The 15,185-nt window shown below is 41.8% G+C and overlaps 1 protein-coding gene across 2 annotated transcripts in view; it reads right to left on the reverse strand.

The window, feature by feature from the left end:
- Positions 1–8,842: 8,842 nt before the first annotated feature.
- Positions 8,843–15,185, reverse strand: part of bace1 (beta-secretase 1) — a 42,747-nt gene continuing 36,404 nt past the window's right edge. For both annotated transcript variants that reach the window (XM_056757510.1, XM_056757509.1), the window contains one exon: positions 8,843–11,831. In XM_056757510.1, coding sequence (XP_056613488.1) covers positions 11,587–11,831 — 245 coding nt within the window. In that variant the 3' untranslated portion in view covers positions 8,843–11,586. The remainder of the gene's footprint in view (positions 11,832–15,185) is intronic.

Here is a 15,185-nt window from a genome sequence, read left to right on the forward strand (position 1 = left end):
TTGTATAAATACCATGCACTGTGCTGTGTTTTACCTTTTCTATTTTTCCTGTTTGCCCCTGTAAAGCTGCTTTAAAACAATAAACATTGTGAAAAGCGCTATATAAATAAACTTGAATTGAATTGAATATTTTCATATTTTGTTACACTTATTGATAAAATAATCTGTTTCATATTATTAGAAAAAATATTTCTGGGAATCATCTTGCACCCCTTCATTCAACACCCACTTTGGGAACCCCTGCCTTAAGACACAGCAAGAATACTTGGCAGCATTTTGCGATGTCTTTTTTTGCTAAATTATCTGCTCGCTGATTGTGAACGGCATCAAAAGCTGAAATATCTGTGTTATCTTATAATGGATATTGACCTCTGTCCGATCATATTGTTTTCTCAACATGCTTTCTCGGTATGTAATTTTTTCTCTCTATGTTGTTTTTTATTTTGCAACAACAACCTGCATCTGTTATGTTTGATGTCATTGTTGGAGGTTGGTCCAATATGGGATTCTGATGTCGACCAGATTTTCAACCAAAATGCAAGGCCTGACCAAAGTTAGAGATTGACGTCAGTCTGATCTTGGTCTCTGACGTCAACCAGATTTTCATTTTCAACCAAAATGCAACGTTAGATCAACGTTGGAGATTTACGTAAATCTTACGTTGGCTTCTGATGTCAATCAGATTTTCATTTTCAACAAAAATGCAACATCTATCTGACGTCATGTTGACGTCTGGTGCCTGCTGGGAGGTGTTGATACATGAGGTACCAGAATTCAAAAGAATTGTATTTAAAATTAGACTTCTGGAAGATGCTAAAATAATTATTGTAAAGTCCAGCGACACCTCCCCCTCTGCCTTTTAGACAAGGCTCGTGTTTATAATAATAATCTTGGGGGACAGATTCATTTAAAATAATATAATCATCTGATTTTAGACATGTTTCTGTCAAACAGAACATTTCTATTTTATGATCTGTTATCATATCTTTATCAAAAAGTGCTTTATTAGAGAGAAGTCTAATATTTAGCAATCCGAGTCGTAACAGTGTGTTATCTTTACTTTGTTCATGATTGATTTGTTTAACATTTATTGAATTACCTTCAAGAGGTTTACTCATTATTTTATGTTTGCTAATCCGGGGGAAAGACAGTCTCTATTTTATGATGTTTGGGATTATTACATGTTGTACATTTTGTGGATTCTGCGACATCAGACGGCAAGTAGACAGTTGGTTAAGCCATTTTGCAGCTTCCTGACCTGAGCCCTAGAGAGTCAAGCTTTAGCATTATTAAGACTTCGTTCTAGACATATTTCTAATCTATGGGAAGGAGATGTGTTGCACTGCCTGAGGCGAATGGTGGTCACACCAGATACTGACAGGTTTTTGGACCCCTGCGATACAGATTTTGCACAATTTAGAGTGGACTTTTATTGTGGCCAGCCTAAGATATACAGCTGCAATAATCATGCTGTCTAATCAGCATCTTGATATGCCACAACAGTTAGGTGGATAGATTATTTTAGCAAAGGAGAAGTGCTCACTAACACAGATTTAGACAGATTTGTGAACAATACTTGAGAGAAACAGGCTTTTGTGTACATAGAAAAAGTCTTCGATCTCTGAGTCTGAGATCCTGGGATACTGTCTGAGCTCGCTACTGTAGCAGATCTCACTTGCCAGGCTACCAAGGAGACAGCACAAACCATTGGCGGCACTGATAGCAACGAAGAGGCACTTATGGTTGAATATATCAGGCATCAATGATGACACTTCTTGATGCACCGCTTGTGTCTCAAGGCCTCTTTGGTGGCACGGTCAACATTGTAGTTGATCGATTCCAAGAGACAAAGCTCCAAGCGGCCACTTTTAATTTACATTTAAAAATTTAGCAGACATGCAGAAAGTTCAGGAAGCAATAATACAATAGGTTCTAATACAAAGTTAATAGTTTCAACAAAAGCTAGACCACCACCTGTTGAGAGAAAGTTTATTTTTGTCTGTCAAGTATTCACAGAAGAGATGGGCTTTAATTGGTTTTTTAATTTTGTGAGAGATGTGGTTGACCGGACCGAGTTAGGAAGAATGTTCCCCCAGGAAGGAGTTGTGAAGCAGAATGAGCAGGAAAGCGATTTACTGCCCTTATGAGAAGCCAATACAAGACGCCGCTGGTTTGCTGAACACAGGGTTCTTCATGGGCTGTAGAAGTGGAGGAGGGTATGATGTATGCCGGTGCAGATCCAGTGTTAGTACTGTAGGCTAGCAGTAGTGACATGAATCTGATACGCGCTTCAACCGGTAGCCATTGGAGGGAGATGAAAAGGGATGTCAAATGTGCTCTTTTGGGCTGTTGGAAGACAAGGCGTGCTGCTGCGTTCTGAACTAGCTGGAGTGGTTTGATAGCCTTTGCAGGAAGACCAGCAGGGAGAGCATTGCAGTAGGTAGGACAACCTTGAGAGTACCAGGGCCTGGTGAAGGAGTTGTGCCGCATGCTCAGTGAGATTTGCTCAAACTTTCTAATTTTGAATATGGCATATCGGCATGGCAGCGTTGTCTTTACAATGTGATCATTGAAGGACAGCTGGTCATCAAATATGACTCTGAGGTTACTGTCTGTTTTGGAAGGAGTGATTGTGGTATTGGCAAGTTGGATGGTGAGATCCTGTTGCACCGTGGGGTGTGCCGGAAACATGAGTAGTTCTGTCTTGGCAGGGTTCAGCTGGAGGTGATGCAATTTCATCCAAGCCGAGATGTCTTCTAGGCAGGCTGTTATGCAAGTTGCTACAGTGGTGAAAGATCTGGGTGTCGTCTACAGTGATACGAGAAGCATAACAGTGATATGAGAAGTCGTATGACGGATCCCAAGGATGTCGTGTAGATGGGAAAATGCATCGGTCCAAGCACCGATCCTTGAGGGATCCCAGTGATATTGTGGTGAGCAGTGGACAGTGAGCCCTTCCATGACACCCTGAAGGATCTGACAGATCTTAATTTTATAAACCAATTGTCTTTTTTCTGCCACAAAATAAATCCCAGGCAACAGGTACGTATTCAATGGGGTTGCGCTCGGCATTACCTCATTTTTAATAAGTTGTATACAAGGTCACCTTATATGAAATTTTTAAGCAACAGCTGGACCATGTCTGTATCCTATCTGTATACAGGGTCAATGGAAAGTACCTTGTTTTTTTCGTGTCCGAATTTCTTGAACTTAGGCCTCAGGCTTCTATGGCCCAGAGACATTACTGGATGTTATATTGCTGCATAGTGCTCAAATGTTCTCTTTAAGTGCATTTATGTGAACAATCATTGGTTAGGTATACTGATTGTAACATTTAATCATCTTTATAATTCATTCTTATGTAATAATCTTTGGTTAAATGTGATTTCAGATCATTCTACTTATACACTTGTGTATACTAATGTTCCTATGAATACTTCTTAATATTGCTTAGGTATGTCTTGGGTATATAATAACTGTGGTGAATAACAGTGCCCCAGTGCATGTCAAATATATCTAAAAATGTCTTTCTGTGCCCAAAATCACTCAGAAATTACACAATTTCTATTACATTAACAATCAAGGGGGGCCTGAGGTCACACCCTCTGTGCAGACTGGCGCACCAGGTTCTCCTCCGGGCCAAGGAGACATCATAATCACTTAGAGCGCTGCACATTCATGAAGTCCAGAATCTGGGAGCAGAAATGCTGTGAAGGCTGGGGCTGTGGTCCGGAAAATGGAGGCTCCACCCCTAGGTGGTGGAGTATATTTGGGAAAGGTTCGGCCGAGCCGAGATTGATTTGTTTGCATCGCAAGAGACCTCCTGACTCAAGCCGGGGGGACACAATATATAACCGCCCAGAATTGTGGAAACTGTGGGCCTGGGCACTGAGGGGAATTAATTGTTGAACCAAGATCTCTCAACTGAAGTTGTTCAGACCATCCTGAACTCTAGAGCTACCCCCACTAGCAAACGTTATGCCTTGAAGTGGAAACTGTTCACCTTATGGTGAAATGAAAGGACTTAGGACCCAGTTAACGGCCCGTTGGTATCAGTTCTGGAGATTCTTCAATACCGTTTTTCTGCAAGTCTTGCACCTTCTACTATCAAGGTATATGTGGCAGATATCTCTGCCTCAGGGGTCAGTTGGTTGACAACCCTTGGTCACCCTTGGAACTTCTCAGGCTTAAGTTCCGGCGTGGGATATAGCCGTAGTTCTAGAAGAAATCTCCCAGGCACCCGTTGAGCCTTTTGAGTCCAGCTTGAACAGTTAGATCCAGTTAGATCTCTGAGGAGGATAGGTGAATTATTCCATACCCAATTTGACGCGTGTCACGCACAATGTACTCCCCCACAGAGTCATTCCATGATGCAGTGTCTCGTTCCCTATCCCAGGGAACTATGGTTACAGTCGGAACAGACGCTGTGCCGCGTCACAATCTCTAGCGATGCGACTCTGACTGGACTGGGTGTTTCAGATGTGGGCGCTAGCGTGAAATTGTAACCGTCCAGTGGATGGGTAGGGGGTCCCAGAGCTTTGGGAAGGTGGGAAGCCCCTGCCACCGGCCATCACAGGTGAAGCCCTTATTTTTCTAACAGCGAGAAGCCGCCCAGCACCGTACGGGGAAGTGCAATTTCCTCACTGAGGAAACACGCTACTGAGACCTCTTCCTACCATTGGGAGGAGTTTAGTGGAGACACCAACATGGTCTCGCCGTCACGGGAGAGCTCATGGGAGGAATGTACGGACTGAAGGAAGTGCCTCATGGTGGAGGTCCAACCTGTAGGCGCTGTGGTTTAGTTAGCCAAAGCACCTGTCTCCTAAACAGGAGATCATGTGTTCAAATCCCAACGGTGCCTAGTGCTTGGATACTTCTTGTTGCACATCTTTTCGTACATGAAAGAAGGGTTTTGTTCTTTTACATGTTCCAGTAACACCCAAGAAGTGAACATGCTCATCACATCCTGCTTTCCTGCACAGTATTGCAATACTGAAGTGATGATGGATATCAAGCAGTCCTCACAAAACACTGACTTGTGTGGCAAGTTTCAGTAAAAAAACATTTAGTCAAGTTCACAAACTGTTACTGTTGTATCAAAAACGAAGACAGTGATGTTTTTGAAATGAACTGATCAATTCATGCCTGACTCTGCCCCAGTGTGGCCCTTGGTTCCCATACCCCTCTACGTCAAAGGTGTCCTCTTCCATGATTCCCATCTCTTCTTAATTGTGACTTTTCCCCTTTGTTACTTGTCAGTCACAATCATCCTAAAACCGCTGTTGGCGTTGGTGCCGTGGTTTAGCTGGTCAAAGATCCTGTCTTGTAAACAGGAGATGCTGGGTTCAAATCCCAGCCGTGCCTTGGAACTTTGTGTGATTTCTTTGTGATCTTGAGACTAGGGTAACCTAGCCATTGCCGATGCCTCTCGAAATGTAGATTTACTCATTACACAGTTTAAACTGCACAGTTTTTGAATATTTTAAATATGATGGATGGGCATTAAACCCCGCAAAAGCTTGTTGTGTGTGCAATTTGCTGTGGGAATAACTTGTAATGTGCAGGGGTAAGAGATATTCTCAATCCTTGAGCAAAATACTGCACACCATTATATTGCTAGAGATAGGGCTTTAACCCGTCGACTTCCTTCTGCATCAACTTGACACTTTTTCATCATGGTTTGGCCCCTTTCGTTTTTTCAGTTACACGTGCTGCTTTCAGACTGTGTGTTGGCGCCCGGGGCTTAGCTGGTCAAAGTGCCTGTCTAGTAAACAGGAGATCCTGGGTTCTAGCTGTGGCTAGTGTGTGGGCTCATTGTTTACTACTCCCTCATCTTTGTAGACTGGGAGACACACCCCCACCACCACAGTAGGGCCTCTCGTCCGCCCCCAGTGCCCAGTTCCTGGCAAAACAAGAAGAGTGATCAAAATATTAATTTTGCCCCTTAGAGCGACCAATCTTTGATGGCTCAATAAACAAAATAAATCTTAAAGAAAATAATTAACAAAACAAAACCAAACGCACAAAAAAAAGGATTTTGAACAATATATCAAAAGGAGGATCATTGGTTTTAAAGCCAAACAACACTGAAATTAAACTCAGCTCAAACATCCTCAAACATAACCTTAAATAAAAGATGTAAAAAGAAACAAATATAGAAATAAATTAAACAAAAGTTTAACTAAAATAACAAGCTAAAGATCTTACGTTCAGTAAAAGAACTCCGATATTCATGCTTTGAGTGGCACCGTGTCTGATCGTGCCGATCTATCTGTTAGCTGGTCCGTTAAAATGCATTTCTTATCGGCGTTGTTTCAGTTTATTGCTGCTCATTAGTGCCGTGGAATATGCGGCTGTGACTCCAGTTGTTCATGCGTTGATGTGATGTTTCAAAGAGACTTTTATTGATTGTATATTATAAATTTTTGGTATCCACGTCTTGTGCCCCTTTTTTACACTTACGACCTGTGTGCTCAACTTTTTTTCCCCATACCGCCCCGCCCGGCACACTTTATTAAAGATCGCTTGATATGCCCTGAACCCTATTTGCACAGGATTAGTGTTACCTGGGGACCTCTAGTCATTTGTAATACTTGCAAAGGTTGTCGGTGGTCTTAATCCCGTGCTAATCGGCCATATCTTTCATTAGTAATGTAAAAATTCCCCCACAAATTACTTACTATATTTCGACGAACACGGAGGTCCTGTAATAATAGTCCCGTGCGATTCGGTGCGTTTCTCTGTGATTTGTTAGGTTCATATATAATTTTTCAAGGTTTAATCCACTGTTTGCAAATAACGGAGGCTGTTTTGGTATATTTTCGCATATCGCATTTTGGCATATCCATAAATTACCGCGTGTCCACGTTTGTTTATTCATCATGGAAACTCGTTACATTTGAGATTCGTAATCGCGTTGCGGATATCATAAAACACCATACAATTACATATAGGCTATACAAACTATATGCAAAGCCTTGCCATCACATCCGGGAACTAAGTCAGTAAATTTGACTTAATTTATCCCGTGCGAATGCGCCACATGAAATACAGATGTTGCGAGGTACTTTATAAATGACACGAGGTCCCCAGATGATAGTAATCCTGTGCGAAAAGGGCGAATGTGTAACCTAACATTCAACTAAAACTAAGCTCCAACTAAGTTTACTACGCAAACTGATATCCAATCATAACAGTGGATGTATACTTCCAAGTCTTCATGGCGGAACGCCCATTCAAACTGATCATTTGTCAAGTCGGCCTCAAAACCCGGGTAAAAAATAGCCTGTAACTTACTGATTTTGATGTTTTTGAATATGAAACCACGCGTACGTCATAAGTAGAACAGTATAAAACAATAAACAAGCCCAGTTCATCACACCTATAAAACGTTGGAATAAATTGTTATGATCAAGATAACCCAGGGCAAATATTTCTGTCATCTTAATAAAAAAATATAAGGCAGCAGGGTTACAAATGTGCTTAAGTTTAATTAACTAATATGGCTAAGTTAAAATAATAAATATTTTCAATTGTTTAAGATTAAAAATAATATAGACTAGAAAATATTACTTAAAATCAACTTAGGTTGATTCAACAAGTTAATTCAACAAAACATTTCTTGTCAATTTAACAAAAATATTTTTAAGACAGTGGGGTAACAAACTTTTTAAAGTTGACTCAACAAATTGCTTTTTAGAGTGCAAATGACCACTCTTGATGGTTTCTGTGTCTATTGCTTACAAACAAGGTCACTTTAACTTCAATCTGGCTACCTGCTCTAAAGTTCTTTTAAGTAAATCTGTGTTCTTTTTCACGGTCAGAAGACAAGGCTGATGCATTAGCTGGCGAGTGCTTCAAAAAATCATATCATTCAGTCCTGCTAATCCGATACTCTAAAATATGAATACTTGTCGGTCAATTAAACACATGTACCTGTGATGTAAACTGTGACGGGTGATGCAATGACACATACATGAGGGGGTTAAACAGATGTGCCCCGGAGGGTATATTTATTAAAAGTCCCCGGAGGAGACGGAAGAAAACAAAACAACTGAAGCTTGACTTCCGGGTTCTCAGGGTTTCCTTGTAGCTTCCTTCTTGTTTAGGCGGCGTTCTTCTGGTGTCGAGGGTAGCTATTGGAACTCTGCGGTTCAGTCCTCTTAGTTCCCCTCGGACTCTACAAAAGAAAGAAACCACGTGAGAGGTCTGTCTTGAATGGAGACGTTGCTCACCTCCACTCCGTCTTCCTGGGCTCTTTATAGCCCTGTGTTTAAGAGCCTCTGATGTCTGGCAGGTGTGAGGCTCTAATTCCTTCCGTCTCCATGGCGACGCTGATTGCACCAGGGGTGACTCGTCAGATAAACCAATAATTCCCCGTGTCATAAAACAGTGAAACCATGTTTTAAAATAACCCGTTTCACGAGTTTGACCCTTAATGGACAATATTAAGCTCTCATTTCACCTTGATCAAATCGCTTCACAAACATTACACGCACTTTATAATTTTACAGTTTGATTAATATTTATGTTATTTTCCTTCAAAAAAATATTATCAAACAAATTAATGACTGTAATATTGTCTTTTTGATTAATTTGCAGGATAACTGGCAATTGGAACAATCTGCCACTCGAGATCAGAGTGGAACCCTCGCTTTTCATTTTTAAATCTCGTTTAAAAACATATTTGTTTGATCTGGCCTACCGCTAATTCACTTTTTTCCTCTGGTTTTAGATTTTCATTCTAATGTACAGCACATTGGTCAGTCTTGTGGCTGTATATAATAATAATAAGAATAATGTGTCACATTCTTACAACTAAAAAGTTGATGCAGAGGTCACATGCAGATAGGTTACACATTTTAATACACGTTCAACAGCTGCCAATCTGGATTTCCTTTGATACACTTTTAAAACTAGACACATTTTAAGCGGGTTTATTCAGGAGATTTGATTAGGACAGTGCATTTAACATAGGCTATGTGCTTGTCCTAATACATTTTTTAAATCATTTTGTTTGAACAATTATTTGTTAACATTAGCATTAGTTATGCATTACCGAAAATATACTATCAATGAACAATACTTCAAAAGCATTTATTCATATTTTTTCATGATAATTTCAGTATTACTGGTACATTTTTAACCCTTGTGCTGTTTTGAAAACTCAATCACACTTGTAGTTTTCCCTGTCAAAATCTTCCTACAAAACATAGCTTAGAAACACCTGTTATGCTATAGTATCACCAAAGTTTAGATTCAATCTTTCTGTCAACTTGTTTTCTATCATTTAAGACTTGTTTTGTATTTCTTTTCCAAACCAAGTAATCGTAGCCTTTATTGATCTGAGCTTATGCAACTTAAAAAATGACCGAATTGAAAGTTAATGTGGAAGATCACAAAATAAACATTTATTTTGAAATCATTGTATTTTCTGTACAAGAGTGTGAAGTAACAGTTGTTCCTTTTCTGTGTCTAATCTGACCATTTTGACATACAAGAACACATCAACGCTCATAAAGAGAACTGTCACGAAATGTAAGGGGAAAAATCCAGATGCAGGCAGCAGTGAAGTGGTAACAAAACAGAACTTTAATAAAACAAAACCCTGCGATGGGGAGACAACAGGAACATTGCAATAAATAAACAAGAAAACGAAGACTTCCCACGTTGGGGCATAAACAAGAAGACAGAATAACTCTACTTACTATTTAAATAATGAAGACACAACATTCTAAGCACACAACCTAAAACTAGGCACGGAATCCAACAGGCTAGAGTCTTTAGACAAGGCAAGGCAAGATACAAGGAAGAGCTTTACATACAAGCGGATCAAACAAAACGAATCAGCACTGCAAACAAAAGGGCATTAAAAGGGAGACTAACAAAATGATAATTAACAAGGGAAAGGTGTCGGGGATGAAACACTGATGGAGAGATAAACAAGCACCGAGAGGGCGGGAACAGAGACGAGACCGGAGAGAGAGAAAAGAAGGCCAAAATGTCTCTCTCCACAAAAAAACATAAGGCTTTTTTTAAAATCTATGGCTTCATGACAGAGAACATCTCTTGGAACATTTCATAGACAATAACAATTCTGTCTTATTCCAGTAAGCTGTACTTTTTAATTAGCAAATGATAGAAACTTCAACAACAATATGACTTTGTCTGTCAAATCTGGTAAATGTGACAAACAAAAACAAACCCACTGACACTTTAATACTAAGACAATTTCATAGAGCAACACAAACTGTACAGAAATTCAAAACTAAGCGAATGAATGAGAGCCGGGCTATATTAAATCAGTTTGAAAAAGAAATACAAAACCTGTCCTAACTGAAAGAAAACCAGTTGACAAAAAGGTTGAATCCAATATTTGGTGATAATGTTGCATAACAAGAGATTTATAAGCTATGTTCTGTAGGTCGGTACTTTTTGACTGGGAACACCACAAGGTAGAATAAAAAAACAAAAGGGACAAAATCAATCAATAATCAACAAAAATCATCATTTTTTTTTCCGGAGACGTTGTTATAGTCTGTGTGAACAAAGTCAGTTTCAGTCCAATGTAATAACATTAGATTGTATATTTTGTGAAAAGCACATTTTCTTCGGGTCAAAATAACCTGAATACAACATGAGGGTTAAAATCAAAAGTTGCAAAAACTGCAGAAACTCTTTATTGCTCATTGTTAGTTACTTTCCGCTAATGCATTTATTAATGTGAACAAATACAACCTATTGTAAACTGTTGAACATATTGGTCTATTTACTGTAAGCTTTTAATTATGACATTCACAATATGTCTCTGCAATGTATTTTAATACCTATTATAATACATTTTAATTCCTTGGTTGACAGATACTTGAATATGATGTTTGTAATAAAAGAAACAAAAATGCATTCCCAACATTATACTCTGCATTTCTTGATGCTCAAATATTAGTATATGACATCCTAGCTGTGCACAAATTCTATCTCTTGCACACACACACACACACACACACACACACAGAGAGAGAGAGATGCACACACTCACATATACTTTACAGCAGTGGTTCTCAAAAAAATTAGTTGTAAGGACCCCATTGTGTGGGGTGCATCCTAGGCCCCCCAAATTAAAGACTTGTAATCTTAAGTAGAATTTTAATTAAAGCAAATACATATTCAATTATGTAATGCTCAACCAGCAATTATTTTGGTTTGTGGTCTTTTTTATCAGATGTATAACTACACAAAATGTATGATACATTTCTATATTTCATAAAATGCCACAAAAACTCTGGTCCCCCTGGATGCATCCTGGGCACCCATAGTCGCCAGTTTGAAAACCACTGCTTTACAGTATTTTACTTAAGCATTACTACATTTTTCCCAAAACAACTATCCAACCTGTAAGATATGGGATCATTCACATATCACATATAGTCAAACTGAAATTGAGAGATCAAAATCCCTCCAAGACAGGATTCCAATTATATAGTTATAATTGTTGTCGTTCTGCCGGTGTTTATCCTCTGTTTGAGGGGTTTTCATTGATGCCCTCAAAGATGCAAACAGTGTTATCGCCCTTTGTTTATTGATGGCTCACTTCAGGAGGGATATGTCATCAGAGAAGTCTCCAGCCCCCAGCGGCTGAAGGCACCGTGTAAAACGCCACTGACAGACCATGAGACACAGAGGCAGCATAAACAGGGCACAGATGCCAGCCATAATGTAGGCGATTGTCATAAGTGTGGACTCATCAGTCTGAGGGACATTGTAGCCACAGTCTTCTAGGTCAACGCCATGGAATGGACCCTCCACTGAGGCAGTACGAAACTCATCATGGACTGAAGAAAAATAAAGATAAACATAACAACAATTTAATAAAATGAAAACAATGTCCTAATGATCATATTCGTTTTCATTTTCGATTAATTCATTAGAGTAGGCATTAAATTCCATTGTGCAAAATTAATTAAAATATCTGTGGCATTCAAACAATAATCAAATATCAGATCGAAGGACCTCAAAATGAACCTATTGGTTATACACATGAACAATGATTTAGGAAAGTTGTAGTGGATGTTCTTGCCAATTGTCATGGGGAAATGAAACCCCATTGTACCCCACCTAATCCCCCCCCCCCCCCCCGATGTAATAGTCATAACGAGGAGAAAAGTGCTAATTAAAAAAAAGTAACGACATGTAATGCATTTTGACTTCTTTACAATGTAAAACGTGCTGTCTTCTCATGCTTAAAATGGTCAACTTGTCCAAAAATTTGTTGGGCGCATTACGTAGTATTTCTGTGCTGATACACTCCCCCAGCGATTGTACAGGTTTTGGAAAGTTTTTTTCGAACATATAAAACTGTTTCATAACAACTTTTCTTGGTCCCTTATTGGACAACTCTGCCGGAAAAGAACACGTCATGGCCACAGGAGAAGGAGCATGCGCAGACGTCACTTTCATTTAAAAGCGGGATAGAGACAGAGCATACGTTCGCGAAGTGTTGTTTGTTCACTGCATTTGGGTGATGAATGTTATATAAACTGTGGTTATAACGCTGGATTATGGAGCCGCGGGTTGCAGGATTATGGGCTACTTTCATAATGTACTACAGCCTCCAAAATCTTATTTATATTCTTAGGATAAATTACATTTCATGAGATTCTTAATGTGTATTCATACTCCGATGAATAGCAGGCAATTCCAGGACTAGCCCGTTCTCAAAAGTGTGGGGAGGAAGTGTCTGACAGGCAGGCTACAGTACAGGGAAGGACGCGGGAGCACAGCTCAACCAAAGAGAAAATATAACGATGGTATTAGACCATGCATCCGAATTATGCTTTTACCAAGGTTCCGTAAGGTGCATGTCATGTTCCACAATGAAAGAAATCTTTGTGAGTGTGCAACAGTTGATTCTTCCCGCTGCCAAATGTCACATTTGAACAGCGCTATACTCAGTCTAGACGTGCTTGTACACATTATTCATATCCAATAAATTTAACCATGCTTCCCTTTCTGTCGGTCTCTCGACGTTGTGTCGAGAACGACAGATGGGGTTCGCCCTTGAGAACCAATCAACTCTGACTACTATAGAAAAGGCCAATGAAATTTGGGGCGGAGACCGGCATGCAAATTGCATTCGCCAAATTTCATTTACCTTTTGTTCTTTAGAGCCTTTGCTCATGACTACGAACAAAAAAGAATTCAACAAATTCTTCTTCTACATTGCCGGATCTACGATATAGAGCAGCGGATCGTCCTTACCTGCAGCGACCTTCTCCTGGGCGTCTTGCCAGTTCCAGAGGTGTTAGAGATTTTTTCTAAAAAAGGTCCTTTTCAGGACGGAGCATTCTCCACCGCAGCATGTCCTGCTGTTCTCTTGGGTGCGGCACCCTCCTAGAGGAGGGGAACATACACGATTGTTGCGTTAGGTGTCTGGGCGTCCAGCACGCTGAAGCAGCGTTCGTTTACACATCTTGCCCGCACTGCGGGCAGATTGTCATTCAGAAGTTGTGGTCACGGGTGGCTCCTACAGGTACCAGCCACCATTTCATCTGCTACCCGGGGCATGACATCGGTGGCTATGGCCCCGAAGTCCGCCTGTATTAGCAGCGTTAGTGATGTGGGGACCTCTGCGAACGTAAACCCGCCAGCCAAGTGCTCACGGGCTGATCGCACCCCGATTCGCTCTTCTGAACATTCCCCAATCAGCGGTGGCATACCTTCCGGATCCTCAGGCACACACTTGGAAACGATGTGTGACATAGATGAGATGTTGCTCGCAGCATCGGAGGGAGACTGGCATCCGACTCTGACGAATCCGAGCTCCACCCCCAGCGGTCGAGCTCAGGAGGAAGCAGAAGTGATTTCAAACGTGCTAACCCGGGTCCATTTTTTCCCGGAGGTGCTTGAGGAGCTGTGTAAAACTTGGAGCGCTCCACTCACAGACCGCTCCAGTCAAACCAGCTCCGGCTCCCTTACTTCCCTCGATGGTGAGGAACCCAAAGGCTACGTCGAGATACCCCGGGTGGACCTGTGATGACAGCGATCTACGACCTGGGGGAATCAGCCACGCCTACTGTCCAAAGCGTGTAGGACTTCGGCATCACTGGTGTCAAAAGCTTGCGCTGCCGCGGGCCAGACTGCCTTTTTTTGACGTCTGCTTACCGGCAACCCAGGACCCCTTCGACATCGGCTCCGGTTCCTGTGCCCCCATAGGCGGCACCCCGGAAGCAGAGGTCGAGGGGGAAACCTCCACCCTGTCAGCAACCTTGTCGCGAGAAGTGACACTGACATGAAGACACCAGGGAGAACAACATCGGGCCCGACCTTCACAGCTACGGCTCTGACCGGTCGTTACGGGATGGCTCCTGCCTCGTCTCCAAAGCCAGGCGCCCACTTACTCGCAAAGAGTTTTCTGTTCTCCCTGGGTGTACTTGCAGCTGATCGCTCACTCCTCTGGGCTGTGCCCGGCAAACCCGACCTCACACCCTGGCGAGGCCCTCCGGGGAACCCCGCGACATGGTTAGCTCCACCAGCCATCGAACCATCCTCCGTGGGAATGGTGAAGCAGACTGTCCGCTTGGTCCCCCTGTCACAGTCCCTGGGAGCTCGAGAGCTGCCCACACTGTCTCGGTGGCTAATGAGGACGGTCCTTCTTGGTTACTCGATCCAGTTAGCCAGAGACTTTCCCAAGTTTCGGGGCATCATCTCTCAGGGACACCTCCGTACTTTGGGTAGAGGTCACCACCCTTCTGGCGAAACGGGTATCGAGTCCATCCCTCAAAACCAAGATGTTCAGTGGGTTACAGCCCGCACTTCATCGTTCCCAAGAAAGACGGCGGGTCATAGGTCTGCGTACCCTGAACAAAGCACCTTCACAAGCTGCCATTCAGGATGCTCACGCAGAGGCACATCCAGACATCTATCAGGTGTCAAGATTGGTTTCGTGGCAATCGACCTGTTCTCCCTTTCGGTCTGTCCCTGTCCCCATAGTCTTCACAAGACTGAGGGGAGGAGGGTGTGCGGGTAGTAAATTATCTCGACGACTGGCTTATCTTGGCACACTCGCAAGATCTGTTGTGTACACAAAGGGTAACCTTCTAACCGCACTTGGCTTCAGAGTTTATGCTCTGGACAGCGACTCCCCCTGAACCATTCCCCTGAGAGAGGACCTGCTCTCTCAGGGGAAG

This window comes from Triplophysa dalaica, chromosome 9 (assembly GCF_015846415.1).
Source record: "Triplophysa dalaica isolate WHDGS20190420 chromosome 9, ASM1584641v1, whole genome shotgun sequence".
Classification (NCBI taxonomy): Eukaryota; Metazoa; Chordata; class Actinopteri; order Cypriniformes; family Nemacheilidae; genus Triplophysa; species Triplophysa dalaica.